The following is a 19,909-nucleotide window of genomic DNA, read 5'->3' as shown; positions in this document are numbered from 1 at the left end:
ATGGAGAAGGGAATGGCTACCCACTCCAGTATTCTTGCCTGGAGAATCCCATGGACAGAGGAGCCTGGCGGGCTACTGTCCACGGGGTCACAGAAGTCGGACATGACTGAGCACACACACACTACTCCTGCAGCTCTTTGTGGTCTGAGATGCTCCTGGCAAGTCACACACACACACATACTGTCAAGGTGTATTTAGGAAGAGGTTCTGGGTTCAGTGACCACTTGGCCAAGGCGGAAAGACCTCCTTATGCTTGGCTGCTGAGGAACCAATGGGGCTTTCAGGCCAGGCCTCCCGTTGGCCTGGAGGGAAAATTAAACACCCAGGCCAAACAGGCATCCCGGGAGCTGGCTGCCTGATAGCTGTGTTGACAGGTCAGGATTCTAAAGCCGAGTCACCCCTGTTGGAGGACAAGGCAGAAGCCTGACCGCCCCTGCAGGCTGCTGGGAGCACCATCTGCCCATCCTGTGTTCCCCCTTCCCGCCCCCAGGACTACTCACTCAAGCCCCACCTACTAGGGGCAGCCTCCCTGTGCCTGATGCTGAGTTAGCCGACCCGCAGATTTCCTGACGGTCAAACTCTAGGGCAGGAGGGCTGTCAGCGCCCCTTTGCCTTCTCTGGGCGAAAGGCAGGTGAGAACGGTCACCCCTCCCTCACCTGAAGGTGGGAGTCGGCCGTAGCCCACCCGCAGTGTGGAGGTGGGGGGCTCCCCCCTGCTTAGTCTCGTTGCTTTTGGTAAACCGGGACGTTCTACTGAGACCCTCTCTCTACGAACGCTCGTCTTCCACGCCCCTAAATATGACAGCCTCAACTCCTGGGCACTCCCTTCACCGCGCGGCCTGCCAGATGCTCCGCAGGCTGGGGTGGTCTCCAGCCGGTATGGGGTGGTCTCCAGGCAAGTCTGGAGGCCGCCCAAATCTGTCGCACCTCCTCCGTTTGGGGCCAGCCCAAGGGAGGGAAAGGGGCGTGTGTTCCTTTAAGGGGCTGGCCCGGCGGGAGCGCGGGGGTTCGTCCGCAGCCGCTTCCCTTCGGGCCATTCAAGATCCCCGAGTCCGCCTGCTTCCTCCGACCAGATCAGCCCCGCAGCCCGGAGCGCTCGAGCCGTCGAGGAGCCGCCTGGGGACGGTACGTAGCTCAGGGGTGGCCGGGCTCTTGGGGCGCCCTATGGACCAATTCCTCTCTTCCCGCTTCCTCAGCCTCACGCTTCCTGGGCAGGGTTGGGGAAGTGGGCAGAAGAAGTGAGCCGGGCCCCGTGGGGCCGGGGCCGAGTTGGGTTGTGATCGCCGCCGCCGGTCGGGGGCGCCCCGGGCGCCCGCGGGTTCAGAGCAGCGCGTGGCGTGGGCTGGCTTGCGTGGGACCCTTGTGCATAGACCCTGGTCGGCGAGGAGGCCAATTCTGAGGGAAACCAGTGGCCTCCGAGACCACCTCCCGGGTCTCCTCTCTCCCACCGGATCTCTTCGCATCTTATCCCGCAGCCTCCACAGCGCCCCAGGCGCCGGGCTCTGCCTCGGGGCATCTTTTGGGTGCTCATCTGTTCGGGGCGGGAGCGGGGTCGGGGGTCGGGAACACTGCGAGGGGCTGGGGACACCTCCTGAGGCAGCGGGCGGGTGGTCCTCTGCTGGCCTGCTCTGGCCCTCTCAGGGCAAACGCAATGGATGCTCGTGGGTTTCAGGCCTGGGTTCAGTGGGGTTTCTAACTTAGGGAACACCCGGAGCGCGCGGAGAGTAAAGTCCTGGGTGGGAGATGGGATCCTTTAGGGAGAAATTTAGAGCTCCTGAGCAGCCAGGGGGAAAAAAAAACGACAGCGCCGGACACTTGGACCGAGCTCTGTCACCAACTCGCTGGGTGGCCTTCAGCAGCCTGTGACCCGGTCTGGACCTTGACTCCCAGCGCTGACCTTTGGAGGGCCTTTTGCCTTCTGCCGCAGGAGGAGGTGGCCGAGAGGCGCCCTGGCCCTTCTCCCACAGCCCTGCACGGGCCAGCGGGCTGGGAATGCTGGTAGGAAACACCTCCGGACTTCTACTTTCCGGGAACCGCAGGTTTCAAACGGCTTGGGGCACCGAAGTCAAATTCCTCTCCGGGAGCGGAATGATGGAGACCTGGAGGGCAAGGCTGCCCTCTGCTGGTGGCAGGGAGACGTGTTCTGCCCGGTGGTGCAGTCGGGGTACTCGGCTGTAGCTCGTCTTCCTACCAAGTCAAGGTTCAGCTTATTCTGATGTGCGGAGGGGTCCTAAGGCACGTGGTGGCTGGGAAAAGCAAAGAATGGGTCGTCAGGAATAAGGAAATCCACACATCTTGTTTTGGTCACTCCAATACTTCAGTGAGCTGGGGGAAAAAAAAATCACCCCCAGACCGGAAACTAAGAGCTGTTTTGGCTCAGGGCTTAGTTTCTGAACCGTGAATTACCTCGTGCACGGCTGGTAAGAACCCTGGGGGAGCAACGTCGTATGACATGGAATGGCTTTGGACTGGTGGTGATCCCCGCCCCCCGCCCCCCCCCCCAAGCTCACTAATGTATTAAAGTGACCAAAACAAGATTTTTTCACTATTAAAGAGCAAACCTCAGCAGTGTGTGAATTCCTTAAGATAAATGCTGTCAGTCCTGCAGAAAGTGCCTTTCTTACTGATGTCCCTCACTATTCGAATGCTTGCTACTCACTGTCCAGCACTCAAGAACCGAATAGACAGCATCCTTCCCTGTCCAGATTCCCCAAACTCTTAGTATCCAAACTCTTGCCATCCCATCTGAAGGATGCGAGAGATGTGGTGAGGCAGGAGCGCTGTACTGCTGGTTTAGCCGCTGAACAGAACTTAGCATAAAGTTTTCTGATAAAAGTAGAAACCAGGGACTTCCCCGGTGATCCAGTGGTTAGGAATCCACCTTCCAATGCAGAGGATGCAGGTTCGATCCCTCCTTGGGGAATTACATCCCACATACCTCAGGGCCGTGAAATTCTCCTGGCCAGAATACTGCTCAGATGGTAAAGAATCCGCCTGCAATGCAGGTGACCCGGGTTGACCCTTGGGTCCAGAAGATCCCCTGGAGAAGGAAATGTCAACCCACTTCAGTATTCTTGCCTGGGGAATCCCATGGACAGAGGAACCTGCAGTCCATAGGGTCACAAAGAGCCGGACATGACTAAACGACTAGCACTACCTCAGGGCAACTAAGCCTGCGAGCAGCCACTAGAGGGGCCCACAACTAGAGAAGCCTGTGCATCACAACTAGTAAGCCCACCTGCTGCAACTAGAGAAGCGCCTGTGTGCCACAGCTAGAGAAAAGCCTGCCCAATGGAAAGAGACCCAGCACAGCCAAAAAAAAGTGGGCAACAACAGCTGAAGAAGTTGCAAAGACATTTCCTCTGTGTTAAAAAACAAAACATTTAAGAAGATGGCTTTACCCTGGGTCAGACTTTTAATTTTGGTAAATCTAGTATCTTTTGGAATCCAGTGCCCCTAAGAACCCACATCCTGAAGGAAGAAGTGTTTGCCCCAGTGGTGGGTGAAAGCTGCAAAGCGGGGATTGACATGCTGTTTTTTTTTTTCTTTTTTCTGGATTGCTCTTGTTTCTGTTAGTCCTTTGGTTACAAAGTTGCATGTAGTGCTCTGGTTACAAAGTTGCATGTGTTTTGAGCTGTTGAGTTGTTCAGTCCTGTCGGACTCTTTTGCAACGCTGTGGACTGTAGCCCACCAGGCTCCTCTGTTCATGGGGATTTCTCAGGCAAGAATACTGGAGTGGGTTGCCATGCCCTCCTCTGGGTGATTTTCTAGACCGTCTAGACCCAGGGATCACACCTGTGTCTCTGGCATCTCCTGCATTGGCAGGTGAATTCTTTACCACTGAGCCACCTGGGAAACTCCTGTTTGTGCTTAGGCTGCTTGGATCCGAGTCACCAAGAGGCTTTGTGGATGTCACCTGGGGATTCCTCTTGGATAAGAAGCGAGGCTCACAGTGTCCTGTCATGCACAGCACACAGGGCAAGTCTGGGCCTTGGGCTCCCTGCAAAGAGGTCTAAGGGCACAGTGGATTCTACCCTTCAACTTCCTTCACAGCATTGCTTCTTCTCCAGTAAGAGCTCCTAACTGTTCTGAAAACAAGAATGTTTCCTCCACAATTCCACCACCCTTACAGGCCAATGCTTTTCTTTCTTCCCCTCGCTTGCTCTCCCTTTCTCTGGTTTTGCTGTTCCTCCCCTTCTGGTTTCTGTACACAGGCATTCTTAGGGTCACACACTTACAATCACAGCAGAGTGGCAAGTCTGTGTTCTGCTTTGTCTACCCTAAATTATACCTTGTGCACTTTCCACGTTGCTGCCTGATGATTGTACTCATACTTCCAAATGCCTGCTGTCAACTCTGGTCTTGCTGCCCCAGAGTCTGCTTCCACTCAGCCGCTGGAGGGATGTTTTTAACATGTAGGTCTGATCCTGTGGCTCCTCTGCCTAAAGCCACTACTAGCACCCCAGGGCCTTGGGGACAAAGGACAGGCTGCTGAGTCTGACACTCAAGGGCATCTAGACACTGGTCGTTCTGTCCTCCTCTCCCATGTTTCAGCCAGAGCCTTGGAAGGAAGCAGAATTCATCCTGGATGTTTCCAATAAAGACTCTCGAATGCTGGCTCAGTGGTAAAGAAACTACCTGCCACGGGAGATGGTGGGTTCGATCCCTGGGTTGGGAAGATCCCTTGGAGAAGGAAATGGCAATCCACTCCAATATTCTTGTCTGGAGAATCCCATGGATAGAGGAACCTGACAGACTACAGTCTATGGGGTTGCAAAGATTTGGACCCAGTTGAAGTAACTGAGTAACACGAGTTGAAGTAACATGGCACTTTCAGTAAATGGACAAGCAGGGCAGGAATGAGGGGGAGGTATGTGGGGTACTAGGCTCCTGTGCAAAATTTTTTTTTCAATGTGGACCATTTTTAAAGTCTCTACTGAACTTGTTACAACATTACTTCTATTTTATGTCTTGGTTTTCTTGACTACCAGACATGTGGGATCCCAGCTTCCCGACTAGGGATCAAACCCACATCCCCAACATTGGAAGGTAAAGTCTTAACCACTGGACCACCAGGGAAGTCCCCTCATGTGAAAATTTAAGGGAGGGGAGTGTGCATACCAAAAATCTCAATAATCAAGACATAATATTTTGATGCAATACAAAAAAAAATTGAATCAACAATCTGTAGCCCTTGGGCCAGCTGCCTATTTTATTTGAGTGTCCACTTAAACTGTAAGAGCCCCCCAGAAGTATTCTAGCGTAGCATTAAAAAGATTTTTTTTTTTTAACCTCTACCTCCATAGTCGTTTCTGGACTGAAACAAAAGCTTTGCAGTGCAGGACTCATCCTCACTGACCATGAATGCCCCTGATATTTTCTACTAGTCTGGTCTCTTCAATGTCATTTTAAAATGCTGCTAACAACTTTTCCAGTTCAACCTTGCAGTTTGAAAAATGGTAATACTGTCATATGGTCCTGCTTAATTTTTTCTGCAGTCTTTTCACTGCCTCCTAATTCCTGCTTGGGCTTCCCTAGTGGCTCAGTGGTAAAGAATCTGCCTGCCAATGCAGAAGACACGGGTTTGATCCCTGATCCAGGAAGATCCCCTGGAGGAGGGCATGGCAATCAACTCTAGTATTCTTGCCTGGAGAATCCCATGGAGAAGGGAGCCTTCAGTACATGGCGCCACAAAAGAGTCTGACATGACTTAGGGACTAAAAAACGACAACACTAAATTCCTGCTTAGGATTTGTTGGCTTGCCTGTTGCCCATCTTGCCTGCAGGGTGCAGTCCTCTGAGAACAGGGACCTCATCTTGCTCATCACCGCTGTTGTCCAGCCGTGAGAACAGTGCCTGGCATGTCAAAGCTGCTCTATCACAGGGTTCCCCAACCTCCAGGATCTAATGCCTGGTCATCTGAGATGGAGCTGATATAATAATAATATAAATAAAGTGCACAATAAACATAATGTGCTTGAATCATTCTGAAACCGTCACCACCCCTACTTTCACCCTGCCCCAGTCCGTGGAAAAATTGTCTTCCTTGAAACAGGTCCCTGGTGCCAAAAAGGTTGGAAAGTGAAAGTCATTCAGTCATGACCAACTCTGTGACCCCATGGACTGCAGCCTGCCAGGCTCCTCTGTCCATGGAATTCTCCAGGCAAGAATACTGGAGTGGGTAGCCATTCCCTTCTCCAAGGGATCTTCCCAATCCAGGGACTGAACCCCGGTCTCCTGCATTGCAGGCAGATTCTTTAGCACCTGAGCCACACACACACACATACACACACTGCAGGGGATCTTCTCGACCCAGGGACTGAACCCTGGTCTCCTGCATTGCAGGCAGATTCTTTAGCATCTGAGCCACACACACACATACATACACTCCAGGGGATCATCCCGACCCAGGGATCGAACCCTCGCCTCCTGCTTGGGAGGCAGATTCTTTACCACTGAACCACAAGGGAAGCTGCTAAATTCCTGTTGATTGAACGAATGAGTAAGTGGGTCCCTGGGCCCCGCTGCAGACTTCTCTAACTGGCTTGTTTCTCTTCTCCTCCCAGCTTGCCCCGGGCCCCAGCCTTGCCTGGACACCCTGGCGCTGCCCGGCGCATGACGCCATGGGCCTGCGGCTCCCGATCCCGCTGCTCCTGCTGGGCTGCGTCTCCGGCCTGCCTTTCTACAACGGCTTCTACTACTCCAACCGTGCCAACGGCCGGAACCTGGGCAATGGCTACAGCGACGGTGGGTGGCCTCTTGGCTCTGCTCTTAGCTCAGCTCTTGGTTTGGCTAGGTGACGAAGGCCTCTCCTGGCCCCTGCAAGTTCCGAGTTGGGTAGGGGCTCAGGACGTGAAGCCAGCAGCCCTGCTCCCATCTGGGCCCGTGCAGTGGTCCAGCCTTGTCGCTAAGATGAGCAGAAGGGTGAGAAGGTTACTCCATGTCTACTGGCCCCTCAGATATGGAGGGCTTCCCTGGTGGCTCAGTCAGTAAAGAATCCATCCGCAATGCAGGAGACCTGGGTTTGATCGTCCCCTGGAGGAGGAAATGGCAACCCACTCCAGCATTCTTGCCTTTAGAATCCCGTGGAAAGAGGAACCTGGTAGGCTACAGCCCGTGGGGTTGCAAGAGTCAGACACGACTGAGCGACTAAATCAACAACAACCCATGGGTGTGGAGCTGAATGCACTATAGCACGGTCAATTTTGCTTTTTATACTTTCCCCAAAGTCCTGCCAACTTTTCAAAATTCCGCTTAAACGTGACTTCCCCAGGTCTTCCCAGTGGAAAAGGGGTTTGGAGTTAGGGAGATAGGTTTGACTCTCCATTTTGCCACTTACTACCTATGTGGCTTTGGGCAGGTGACTTTTTTTTTTTTTTTTAACTTTTATTTGCATTTATTTTTTTGCGGCATTTCTTCCCCAGGCAGTACGTTTCTTTTTTAATATTTATTTATTTATTTGGCTGTGCTGGGTCTTAGTTGTGACACTTTGGGATCTTTAGTTAAGGCATGTGGGATCTAGTTCCCTGACCAGGGATCGAACCCAGGCCCCCTGCATTGGGAGTGTGAAGTCTTAGCCATGAACCACCAGGGAAGTCCCAGGGCCATAAATTATTGTTTTTTTGGTTTCTTTTGGGATATCTTTTTCTTCTGTGCAGCTTTCTCTTCTGGTTTAGGAATAATCTGACCCTTTTCAATAAGGATCATCTACATGTGGCAGGGGAGCTTAGGTATGGGTTGATCCAGCCCTGAGCTCTGTAAGTCCTGTCCCGCATCTTTAGGGGCTTTTTCACCTGGACGTGCTCCATGACCAGAGAATCTACATCTAAGCTCTGAAGTCTGGAATCACTCTCTGCATTTCTGAGCATGTGCAATAAAAATTCAGCACCCTTCTTGGGCCACCAACCCTGCATCCAGCCCCACTGTTTGGCCTGGGAACACCTATCAACACCATTGTAATGACAGAATGGCACACAATATCTTTAAAGCGACATCTTTCAGATACTTGGTGGCTTTCCGGATATGCATACCCTTCATGGCCTGGGTGGTTTCATGAGTGTTCTTAAAAGAAAGTGAAAGTCGATTAGTCATGTCTGACCAACTTTTGCGATCCCATGGACTATACAGTCCATGGAATTCTCCAGGTCAGAATACTGCAGTGGGTAGCCTTTCCCTTTTCCAGGGGATCTTCCCAACCCAAGGATTGAACCCAGGTCTCCCACATTACAGGCAGATTCTTTACCAGCTGAGCCACATGGGAAGCCCAAGAATACTGGATTGGTAGCCTATCCCTTCTCCAGGGGATCTTCCCGACCCAGGAATCTTCTTTACCAGCTGAGCCACCAGGGAAGCAGTGTTCTTAAAGTGAACATGAAAATTTGAACCTCTTGATTTTGTGCAGTTTTCTGGGCCAAGTGAATAGCAAACCATTTTTAGAGGTCACTTCAGGCCAGTTACTGGAAAAGCCAGGTGACTTTTTATCAGCAGCTTTACACACCTACTATGCATCATTTGTTAGGTCACATGAGCCTCATAGACACTCGGACATAGGCAAGGAGTCGTTAGGTATGGCTGTTTTACAGCATGAGATTCTCTACAGGGAGCCTCCCTGTCTATCCCTTGTTTACTCCTGAGGTTACCCCCTGCCCTCAGCCTGTGTACCTCTAAGGTCTGAAGTCCAGACCTAAGGCCATGAGACCATGAGGCCCCGATACGAAGACTCCAGTGAGAGATGGGCCAGCCTTAGCCATAAATCTGGTTCTTGTGGCGCATGTTAGGCCCGGTGTTTATTTGTCCCCCTGAGCCTGACTGCAGTCTCCTCTGTGAGTCCTGGCCTGGTCTCACCTGTGTCTCTAGGTGTTTGGGAAGAGTTGTGGTGGACAGCTGGCCAGAGTGAAGGGCAGGCTGTGCTCTCCTGTGACCAGTGTGTTAGAGAAGGAGACTCAGATGATCTGAGTCCCCCCACCCTCCCTTCTGAGGTGCTCTTGCTGCCAGCTACACCAATTTGCCTTTTGCTTTTCTTTCTTTTTTTTTCTTTTTTTAGCTGAACCACATGGCATCTTAGTTCCCCAACCAGGGATCAAACCCTCCTCCCCCCACTGCCACCGCATTGAAAGTGTGGATTCTTTTTTCCCCCCATTTAAAAAATTTAAAGATATTTAAAAAGTGAAGGACAGGGAAGTCTGGTGTGCTGCTGTTCATGGGGTCATGAAGAGTTGGACATGACTGAGTGACTCAATAACAACAAAACATTTTTACAGTGTTGTATTGGTTTCTGCTATACAATGCAAATCAGCCATCATTACACACACATCCCCTCTGTCTCTAGCCTCCCTCCCCTCTCCGCATCCCATCCCTCCAGGTCCTCACAGAGCACCAGAGGTAGCCTCCCTGTGCTACACAAGCAACTTCTATCTGCCATCCATGGACCATCAGGGAAGTCCCAGTTCGCATCTTCTGCCTAACAAACCTAGTGGTTTAAGACAACAGCCATGTACTTTGCTCATGGTTTCATGGGCCAGCATTTTGGGCTGGACTCCATCTTTCCTGTCTTGGCTGTGCTCACTTAATTGATTGTGCCTGCGGTGGGCGGGCAGGTCAGCTGGGGGCTGGTGGGTCTAGGATGGCCTCAGCTGGGAGGGCTTGTCTCTGCTCTCTGCGTGTTCTCACCCTACAGGGGAGCCCAGGCCTTATTCTGATGGTGGTTGGCAAGATTCCGAGAGAAAGAGAGGCCTCAGCAGGGCCCCCTGGAGCCTCAGCTCTGAACAAGCACCTCAGAACACTCACTTCCCCTGTGTTCATTTGGTCAAAGCAAGTGGCAGGGCCAGCAAGGATTTCAGGGACTAGGGGTGGTTCATAGAGTCACCTCCTGAAGGAAGGAGTTGTGAAGTCACATTGCAGAGTGTGTGGGTACAGGGGTGGTGCAATCTAGAACTCCTGAGCCTGGCGGGAGCTGGGGGTGAGGGTGAGGGAGGGGGTGGCCCCTGCAGGACTACCGATGTGCCGCCGGAGGTCACCATCTGCACCCCACCTTTCCCCTCAGGCATCTTCAATGGAGTGAAGCTGGTGGTAGAGACGCCGGAGGAGACCCTGTTTTCCCACCGAGGCGCCAACGTGACCCTGCCCTGCCGCTACCACTACGAGCCAGCCCTGGCCTCTCCACGGCCCGTGCGCATCAAATGGTGGAAGCTGTCGGAGAATGGGGTCCCGGAGCAGGATGTGCTGGTGGCCATTGGGCTGAGACAGCGCACCTTTGGGGATTACCGAGGCCGGGTGCACCTGCGGCAGGACAGAGTGCGGGAGGTGTCGCTGGAGATCCGGGACCTGCGACTGGAGGACTATGGACGCTACCGCTGCGAGGTCATCGATGGGCTGGAGGATGAGAGCGGCCTGGTAGAGTTGGAGCTTCGGGGTGAGACCCTGACCGTGGCTGGGTCCTGGGGGCTGTGGGGAGAAGGCCTGAGAAAGCATCTAGACCTCTGTGCTTCTGGCAGATAAAGCATTTAATCCTCAGAACAACCCCATGAGGAAGCTCCTGTTATTCTCACCCGCAACTTATGGATGAGAAAACTGAGGCACAGAGAGGTCAAGTCACTTACCTAAGGTCACACAGCTCATACATGGCTGAGTAGGGGTTTGACCCCAGGCAGTCAGACTCCAGAATCCTCTGCTCTCTGCTCCCTCTTGCTCACGTCCTATTCAGAGAGAGGGAGACAGGAGCTGGTGACACAGCTCATTGAGTCAGAGCTGAAATTCACACAGGGTTGGCAGGAGACACAAATGAGGCAGCCCAGGGTGGGTGATCAGGAGTGGTGGGGACGGGGGCCACTCCTGAGCCCTCCTACTCAGGCCCAGCTGATGATGCTACACCAGAAGCAAGCCCAGTGCAGCCCAGTTTTCTTTCTTTCTTTCAAATATTTACTTATTTGACTGCATTGGGTCTTAGTTTCAATGCAAGGGGTCTTTGTCATGGTGCACAGGCTCTAGAGCAGTTGGGCTTAGTTGCACCAAGTAATGTGGGATCTTAGTTCCCCAACCAGGGATTGAACCCACGTTTCCTGCATTGCAAGGCAGATTCTTTACCACTGGACCACCAGGAAAGTCCCTGCATCCAGATTTTCTGATTTGATAAGAGAAGCTTTATTCATGTGTGAAACCTCTGGATTTTTATGTAGAAATCGCCTAACTAAAAAAAAAAAAAAAAAAAAAAAAAACCAACCAGTGCTGTCCAAAGCTGCCAGCTGTGGTCTCCACATGACTTCTGCCTTCTCTGACCCTAGGCTGGGGCTGTGTGTCCTCAGACCTCTCCTGCCTGTTAGGGAGGCTGCCGGGAGGGTATAGAGGGAAGGCTGATCTGACTCCATGTCTGCCCCGTCCTAGCTGTGGCACTCCAGATCAGTGCCTTCCCCCAGAGCTCCAGTCCTGTCACGTGTGAAATGAAGAATAAGGGTAGTTCCTCCTTCACCTCCTTTGAGGAGATGAGGATAGAATGTGGCTCAAGGGCTTGTCAATCAGAGGCGGACCTTGCCACCAGCAGCCACCTGCCCAGTCCATGGGGCTTAGATGGTGGCCCAGAGGGGCCATGTTCCTTGTCCCTGATGTTGGGGATGGTGTGGGATGTGTGCGAGCCGGTCAGAGCCAGTTGTCTGGGGGCTGCGGGGGCAGCCTAGAGAAGCAGGGAGTCCTCACCTTTTTGGGGGTACACTTTTATTTCCTTTTTATTAATTTTTATTGGAGTATAGTGTCTTTACAATGTTGTGCTGTTTTTTTTTTGCTGCACAGAAGAGGGAATCAGCCGTACGTATTCATGTATCCTCTCTGTTTTAGATTTGCTTCCCCTTTAGGTCAGCGCAGAGCCCTGAGTCGAGTTCCCCATGCTGCACGGCAGGGTCTCATTAGATTTCTGTTTTATACGTAATAGTGTGTGTATCACACAATGCGTTTGTGTCAGTCCCAATCCAGGGAACCCTCACTCCAGGCCCTGCCTTTGAACAGCGCCAGCCCCAGGCCCTAGGGATACCCCTTCTCCTTAAGGTTTCATCTGACTTGGTAGAGACTGAGTCCGGGGGAGTTAACATTTTTTATTACAGTCAAGTTTCAAACATGGAATTTTGAGGGAGCCTGTGGCACCTCCCAGACTATGGCACCAGAAAGGGAAGCCACCTGCTCAGGACCTCCCTGACCTCGAGTCTCCTTTAATAAGACCTTTTTCCACCCCTCCTCTTCCCCTGGAGCTTCCCTCATGGCTCAGGTGGTAAAGGATTTGCCTGCAATGCGGGAGACCCCGGTTTGATTCCTGGGTGGGGAAGATCCCTTGGAGAAGGAAATAGCAACCCCATTCTTGCCTGGAGAATCCCATGGACAGAAGACTCTGGCAGGCTACCGTTCACAGGGTCACAGTCAGACATGACTGAGTCACTAACACTTTCACTGTCTTCTTTCCTTGTCCTGTGAAAGTTGTCTGTCACATGAGGGACATTTCTTCCATCCTCCTCTGAAGCTTCCATATTAATGTTAACATAGACGATGAGGTCTCAGCTTCTGAGTCAGAGCCCAACAATGCCTATCTCCTGTAGGTGGCAGCACCTCCTCACTGGTGTCTTACTTCAGGCTGCAGTAACCAACACAGCCTTGGGGACCTCTGAACAACAGCAATTCATTTCACATAGTTCTAGAGGCTGGAAGTCCCACACCAGGGTGCCAGGTCGCAGACTTCTGTGTCCTCACAACGGTGGAAGGGGCTTGGGGGGAACTCTCTGGGGTGTCTTTTTTAAGGGTACTAAAACTAAGACTCCACCCTCATGACCTAATCACCTCCCAAAAGCGCCATCTCCTGATACCATCATATTGTGCATTAGGATTTATTTATTTAGCTGCACTGTGAGACTTGCAGGATCTTAGTCCCCTGACCAGGGATTGATCCTGAGCCCTGGCAGTGAAAGCACCATTTGCTAACCACTGGACTGCCAGGGGGAATTCCTGGGCATTAGGATTTAAACATCTGTATTGAGACCGTGGGCTTCCTCAGTGGCTCAGTGGTAAAGAATCCTCCTGCAATGTAGGAGACGTAGGGGACAAAGCTTCAATCCCTGGGTTGAGAAGATCCCCTAGAGATGGAAATGGCAGCTCACTCCAGGATTCTTGCCTGGAAGAATAGGCAGGAGCCCATCGGGCTCCAGCCTGTGGGGTCACAAAGAGTCAACCGAGTGACTTGGTAGGCATAGCACTGGGGTTCTTGGAACAGCCCTGTGGATTAGGTATTAATCCTGTTCTGTAATTGGGGATATTATTTGACTGACTCATTCATTCCTTTAACAAGTTAGTAGATTTCTGAGAGCTGCTGTGTGCCTGTCTAGCTTTGGGAGGGAGATGTAAAGCAGATATTGGTTCTGCGTTGGACTTGGACAGTGGACAGGAGGTGACAGGTTTGTAGAGCTTTACTGAGGGACTGTGTGTGTGTGTGTGTTGAGGGAAGCCTCTGTCTCAGTGGAGGTGGGTCTCCCATCGCCGGGCCCTGCCCACCCATTCAAGCCCCCTTTTCCGCCCTCCCCAGGTGTGGTCTTTCCTTACCAGCACCCCCAAGGGCGCTACAAGTTCAACTTCCACGAAGCCCAGCAGGCCTGCGAGGAGCAGGATGCGGTGGTGGCCTCCTTCGAGCAGCTGTTCCGGGCCTGGGAGGAGGGCCTGGACTGGTGCAACGCAGGCTGGCTGCAGGACGCCTCGGTGCAGTACCCCATCACGCAGGCCCGGCACCCCTGTGGAGGCCCGGGCCTGGCCCCCGGCGTGCGCAGCTACGGCCCGCGCCACCACCGCCTGCACCGCTACGACGTCTTCTGCTTCGCTGTTGCCCTCAGGGGTGAGTCGACTGGCCACGCATGGGCCTGCGGGTGGGAGGGCAGCGTCTGGGGGGACCTGCAGTCCTCTCGGCCCACCCTGCTGGTGCTTCCAGCTGAAGCCCTGTCCAACTGAGTGCCTTGATGCGGCTGCTTCACACCGATCATCAGTTTAGTCATTCACCTAACATTCCCTGAGTGCCTACTAGGTGTTGGGTCATCATAGACACAGAAAACACAGTCTGCCCTCACAAAGGAGCTCATTTCATGGGAAGATACATGAATAAAAACAAATTGGTTCAGTGCCATATCCCAGCTTGGGACATAGTAGGTGCTCAGTAAATGGCTGAACAGATGAGAGACTCTTGATTGGTCCAGCAGAGGTGGGGCGCCCTCCTAGAGTAAAATTAGGAAAGGCTGGGGCAGAGTACAGATCTGACTGTGGGGAACCCAGCCCCATGGCATGTGGGATGATGCTTTTGGAGAGGGGCTGAGATTTGGGAAGGGGCCCCTGACAGTCTCCACTGCAGATGCTCCATAGCATGGCAGCTCCCTAAGCGCAGAGAGTTAACAGGTCTTTGGGGGCTGGGTGGTGGGGTCTGCATGGGCTTGCCTTGCCCCAGGCCCTCTCTGGCTGCACCCTCCGCTTCTCCATCCTCACGCCCCGCATCCCACAGGGCAGGTGTACTACCTGGAGCACCCTGAGAAGCTGACGCTGACAGAGGCAAGGGAGGCCTGCCGGGAAGATGGCGCTCAGATCGCGAAGGTGGGCCAGCTCTTTGCAGCCTGGAAGTTCCGTGGCCTGGACCGCTGCGATGCTGGCTGGCTGGCAGATGGCAGTGCCCGCTACCCTGTGGCTCACCCACGTTCCAACTGTGGGACCCTGGAGCCTGGGGTCCGAAGCTTTGGCTTCCCAGACCCACACAGCCGCAAGTACGGTGTCTATTGCTACCGGCCGCGCTAGCGCCGGGGTCTCAGCTCTGTTCCCGCCCCTGCCCCCTCCCCTTGCGGGCTGTATTTATTTAGTAGTTCATTTTCCCTTACAGGTTGGGGCAATTTTCATCTTGTTTTTATGCTTTCCAACTTAAAATTTTTTTTAATATTATTTTTTGGGTAAATCCCACAGATCCCATATCATCCCTTTACTCAGGTGGACACCCAAAGGCTCTCACCCTCCCTGAATCCTCCTGCCTCGCTCCTCCGGGACGTTTGAGGTCCTTGGGCTCATGAGAGCTCTCTGCCACCGCTGAGTCCATCCCCTCTCCTGGCCCTGGGGAGGCTGCTCTCAGAGCCGGCAGTGGCTCCCAGAGGAGCCAGGGCTGCGACCTGTCCTCTGCCTCTGCCTGGGGATGAGAGGGCAGCCAGGTGGCTCTGGAGCTGGGGTCCGGGCCTGGTGGTCTCCTGCCCCTCGTACTTCTTTGGGGAGCAGCTGGCCCACGTCGGCATGGCAGAGGAGCCTGGGAGGGAAGCGGGTCCCTGGGCTTCCATGTGACGTCCCAGGGAAGGAAGAGAGTTCCCTCCCCATGTTTTCCTTCTCTCTTGGCTCCAAAGAGTCTGTGTTTTGTTCTCATTTTTCCCTGTTTGGCGAGTGGCCCTCGGGTCTGTGTACTATTTTGGACAATAAATGGTGCTGTGACTCCTCCCTCCATCCTGAGCCTTCCTCTGTGTCTCGCTCCTTTTTTTTTTTTTTTTTTAATATTTGCTTCTTTACTTATTTGGCTGCACCAGGTCTTAGTTGTGACATGCAGGATTTTTGATCTGCATTGCAGCAGGCAAACCTTTAGTTGCAGCATGTGGGATCTAGTTCCCTGACCAGGGATCGAACTCTTACTCCCTGCATTGGGAGTGCAGAGTCTTCACCAGGGAAGTCCGTGTGTCTCATCTTTATCTCATTCAGTCTTAGGGTCCAGCTCCCTGCATGGGGGATGGTTCTGTCCTAGACGTGAGGTCGCCTGGGTCTGTCCACTTGGGTGGGCAGGGAACGCCATGGGCTGCACCTTCAGGCTGCCATGGTCTGGCCTGGCCTGCCCTGGGTGTACCCTGCCTCGGGGACTGACCTAGCAGCTGGAGGCCCCGGCGTGTTCTCCCACCGTCCCACGCCGGGCTGTGTGTCTGTGAGGACCCAGCGTAAGAGTGGGAGGCCGGAGGAGGCTGTGCCCTGCAGAGATACTGGGGACCAGCCCTCTGTGTTCCTCACTCTGGTCCCCACCCCCATGTCAGCCTTAAGAAACCAGCTCTCTTGCCTCTGCACAGGCACACCTCGGCCACGCACAGCCGACCCTTTACGTAGCAAGGTGCTTCTCCAAGTGTGGCCGGCACCACCAGCTTCACCTGGGAATGTGTTTGAGATGCACCTTTCTGCACCTGACCCCAGACCCACTGAGTCAAAAACTCTGGAGTGGGGTCTCTCACAAGCCCTCTTGATGCAGACTCAATGTTGAAAACCAGTGACATAGGTGTGTTCCCAATGAATCAGTTACTTAATCAATAAATGGCATAATTTTTGAGTTCCTACTCTGTGAACATCGCTGCATCTTCTACTTTTGTCCACGGATCCTTTCCAGAGCTGTAGGTAACCTGGGCACACAAAAATACTCACCAGCAAACACTCAACCACACAAGTACACACCTGAAGAGACATCAGCAGACTCACACTGGCACATGCTAACCAACACCAGTGTTAGTCCCTCAGTTGTGTCTGACTCTTTGTGACCCCATGGACCATAGCCCACCAGGCTCCTCTGTCCATGGAATTCTCTAGGCAAGAATACTGGGGTGAGTTGCCATTCCCTTCTCCAGGGGATCTTTCCAACCCAGGCATCGAACCTGGGCCTCCTGCATTGCAGGGCGACTCTACCGTCTACAACCAACATCAGACACTTTCACACACAATCAGTGCCCATTGAGCAAGTGTGATGAGGGAGTGGCACTAACCTGACCTTCCAGGGAGGAGGCTGGCAGATGGTAACTGTCTGGCACACACACCCCAGCTCCACTCAAGGTCTGTTGGAGGAAATCCATAAACAATTGAAAGCGTTTTCATTGATAACCTACAGCCTACTTACAGGCAGGATGCCCAGACCTTTGTGCTAGTGGCTAGCTAACCCATTTGACCCCAAAAATGTATAAACAAGATTCACCATTCCCAGACTGTCTGCAGTTTTTTCCTTCCCTCTTATAAATTTTGATTTTGCCTCTGTTCTTGGACTCACTCTATAAATCGACTCCTCTTGTGTGAGCAAACAGTGTAAATCAAAGGACCAAACTATGGAAAGTGGCCAGAAGTCTGACTTGAGTTACTCTCTGACAGCGTGCCAACTCACAGATCCATATACAGCACCTCTTGGCTGTCACACACACACACACACACACACACACATGCACACACACACACATGCATACACACATACACAGAGAGGAACTCATGTAAGAATAGAGCACCGCAGGTGTGACTGTCCCAGGCCTTCTGATCAAACAGGATTCGCACAAATTTAGAGTCATTTGATCAAAATGTGTCCCTACAGCCCCCATTCCTAAGAAAGACCCTGGACCATGATTGCCTTCTCTTTAAATTAAGAAAAAAGAAGGGAAAAGAAAAGAAATAGATCTCTTCCAATGTCTTTATTATTATAATTATCATAATCTTTACTTTTCAAAAATATAAATAGGTGCACGGAACCCTGGTGCCTGCACGGTCCCGGGGGTGGGGAGAGGTGGGGGGGGGTGGGCGACACCCCCACCGGGAAGGGGGTGCCCCCCGGCCCAGCCCTGCCGGGAGGGACACCTGCTCGGGTGGCAGGCCCAGGTGAGAGGGCTCTAGAGGAGGGACCCTTGGAGGGAACCCAACCCCCATGCTTCGAAGATCCCTTGATGGCTTGCTCTCTCAGTGGGCTGGAAGCCTCCCCCTCTCCCCTGGGCTTCTCCCCGACACAGATGAACTCCATCTTATCCAATACATTCAGCTGCGGTTCCAGAGTTCTTCAGCCCTCGGGTCTCTCTGCCCCTCCTCCCTCCTCCCTAGCTCTCCCTGGAGGTGAAAGAACCAACGATTGCACTGCTCTTGGATAAAGTCAGGAAACAAAAAATAATCTTCTTTATTTAACTTAACCCCTTCCCTTCTCCCCCTGTCCTGTGCTGGTCCCTGGAAAGGCACAGCGGGAGACGGAAGGAACGTCTCTAAACTCCAGTCCACGGGTTACCATACGTTTGCTTTGCTTTGGCATTTGGGGGGAAAATTAGATGCAGATTTGGCGATTTGGGGGTGGGGTGGGCGGGTGCATACACAATGTGGGGTTTATTTTTTTTTCTTCTTTAATGGAATTCCTTATATGACAGAAAGCGACAAGGAGAGGACACCATCTGGATGGGGTGTCAGCCTGGCCAGGCTTCTGGGCTCAGCATCCTGGGCATGTCCGGGAAGCTCCTCTCAGTGGGCCGTGCTGGGGCGGCTCCTCCTTAGGGTCCGTGAGCTCCGCTTCTGTAGTCTGCGCTTGTAGGTGGTGGCTGGGGTGCAAGGGAAATGGAAAAATCTGGGTGAACCCTGGGAAGAAAGCAGGCCAGCCCAGCCTCCCCCAATCCTTCTCTGTCGATCCCCTCCCTGTAGAAACCATGGGCTCATGAAGGCAGCCTGAGGTTTTAGCTGCTTCTTGGTTTTGATTTTTCTTGAAACCACCTTGGGCTAAAGGGCTTCAGGCTAGAATACTGGAGTAAGAAATGGCAACCCACTCCAGTATTCTTGCCTGGAAAATACTATGGACAGAGGAGCCTGGTGGGCTACAGTCCATGGGGTTGCAGAGTCGGACATGACTGAGCGACTGATAACAGGGGGCTTTGGGCGGGTGTTGAAAAGGCCACTAGGGCACTCGCCTTCACCTTCCCCCTCTCAGTGAAAGTGAACCTCCCGGGGGGCAGGGGACATCTGTGACAGAGCCCTCAATGGTGTTGGCAGTGGGGGATAGGGAGGAGGATGCATTGGCCGGATCTAACGCTGTGCGGGGTGATGCTCACGGTCCGTGCAGGTGATCCGAGGCTCCTCCCAGTGCCCGCTGGGCTGGCACCGGATGGTGGGCACGTGGCGCTGGATGAAGCCCTCGGTGCACTGGTACCGCACCAGGGCATTGATCTCGTACCGGTCCTTCTTCTGTCCGAAGATTCTGGCGTGCTCCACCACGGGGGGCTCTCCGCAGGCCACTGAGGGGCAAACATCCTTCAGAAAGGGCTCTCAGAGGGTCTCCCCTGATGCCCTGTGATGAGCTGGTGTGGTCCCCCTGGCTGTGGGGAGCCAGCTCAGAGTCCAAGGAAGGGGCAGGGAGCCTTGACACCCAGCCATGAGCCCTGCCTCTGGGGTGGGGGGGCACTTTCACTCTGCACTGAGAATCTGGAAGCCACTGGTTCTGACATCTGGGCTCCTCAATGATTTAGAGCATCAGGAAGTGAATACAAGGATGAAGGGTTGGGAAAGAGGGTGAGGGCCAGGCAGACTGGCTGTGACTTCGCTGTGATAATGGGCTATGAAAACGGCGGTGCAGATGGACATCTAGGGTGCTTCCATGTCCTGGCTATTATAAACAGTGCTGCGATAAACATTGGGGTGCATGTGTCTCTTTCAGATCTGGTTTCCTCGGTGTGTATGCCCAGAAGTGGGATTGCTGGGTCATATGGCAGTTCTATTTCCAGTTTTTTAAGAAATCTCCACACTGTTCTCCATAGCGGCTGTACTAGTTTGCATTCCCACCAACAGTGTAAGAGGGTTCCCTTTTCTCCAGCATTTATTGCTTGTAGACTTTTGGATAGCAGCCATCCTGACTGGCGTGTAATGGTACCTCACTGTGGTTTTGATTTGCATTTCTCTGATAATGAGTGATGTTGAACATCTTTTCATGTGTTTGTTAGCCATCTGTATGTCTTCTTTGGAGAAATTTCTGTTTAGTTCTTTGGCCCATTTTTTGATTGGGTCATTTATTTTTCTGGAATTGAGCTGCAGGAGTTGCTTGTATATTTTTGAGATTAATCCTTTGTCTGTTTCTTCGTTTGCTATTATTTTCTCCCAATCTGAGGGCTGTCTTTTCACCTTGCTT

General features: G+C 52.9%; 2 protein-coding genes across 15 annotated transcripts in view; one reads left to right on the top strand and one right to left on the bottom strand.

Moving 5' to 3' along the window:
* The first annotated feature begins 933 nt into the window (after positions 1 to 933).
* On the top strand, positions 934 to 15,486 carry HAPLN3 (hyaluronan and proteoglycan link protein 3). The gene is made up of 5 exons (XM_043922260.1): positions 934 to 1,125; positions 6,567 to 6,747; positions 10,043 to 10,411; positions 13,553 to 13,855; positions 14,510 to 15,486. The coding sequence occupies exons 2-5, from the start codon at positions 6,624 to 6,626 to the stop codon at positions 14,794 to 14,796; spliced, it is 1,083 nt and encodes a 360-aa protein (XP_043778195.1). The 5' UTR covers positions 934 to 1,125; positions 6,567 to 6,623; the 3' UTR covers positions 14,797 to 15,486.
* A 1,952-nt stretch (positions 15,487 to 17,438) lies between these two features.
* ACAN (aggrecan) overlaps positions 17,439 to 19,909 on the bottom strand; it is a 69,636-nt gene continuing 67,165 nt past the window's right edge. For all 14 annotated transcript variants that reach the window (XM_043921254.1, XM_043921267.1, XM_043921257.1 and 11 more), the window contains 2 exons: positions 18,840 to 19,022; positions 17,439 to 18,335 (listed from right to left, as the gene is read on the bottom strand). In XM_043921254.1, the coding sequence (XP_043777189.1) occupies positions 18,259 to 18,335; positions 18,840 to 19,022 (260 nt within the window). In that variant the 3' untranslated portion in view covers positions 17,439 to 18,258. The remainder of the gene's footprint in view (positions 18,336 to 18,839; positions 19,023 to 19,909) is intronic.

The sequence above is a fragment of the Cervus elaphus genome, chromosome 13 (genome assembly GCF_910594005.1).
Source record: "Cervus elaphus chromosome 13, mCerEla1.1, whole genome shotgun sequence".
Classification (NCBI taxonomy): Eukaryota; Metazoa; Chordata; class Mammalia; order Artiodactyla; family Cervidae; genus Cervus; species Cervus elaphus.
Note: the sequence above shows the minus strand (reverse complement) of the source record. Positions and strands in the feature narration are given on the sequence as shown.

Coding starts and splice junctions, on each gene's coding strand:
- HAPLN3 (XM_043922260.1), top strand. CDS start 6,624: ATGGGCCTGCGGCTCCCGATCCCGCTGCTCCTGCTGGGCTGCGTCTCC. Junction 6,748..10,042: donor GGGCAATGGCTACAGCGACG/GTGGGTGGCCTC, acceptor CTTTCCCCTCAG/GCATCTTCAATGGAGTGAAG. Junction 10,412..13,552: donor GGTAGAGTTGGAGCTTCGGG/GTGAGACCCTGA, acceptor CGCCCTCCCCAG/GTGTGGTCTTTCCTTACCAG.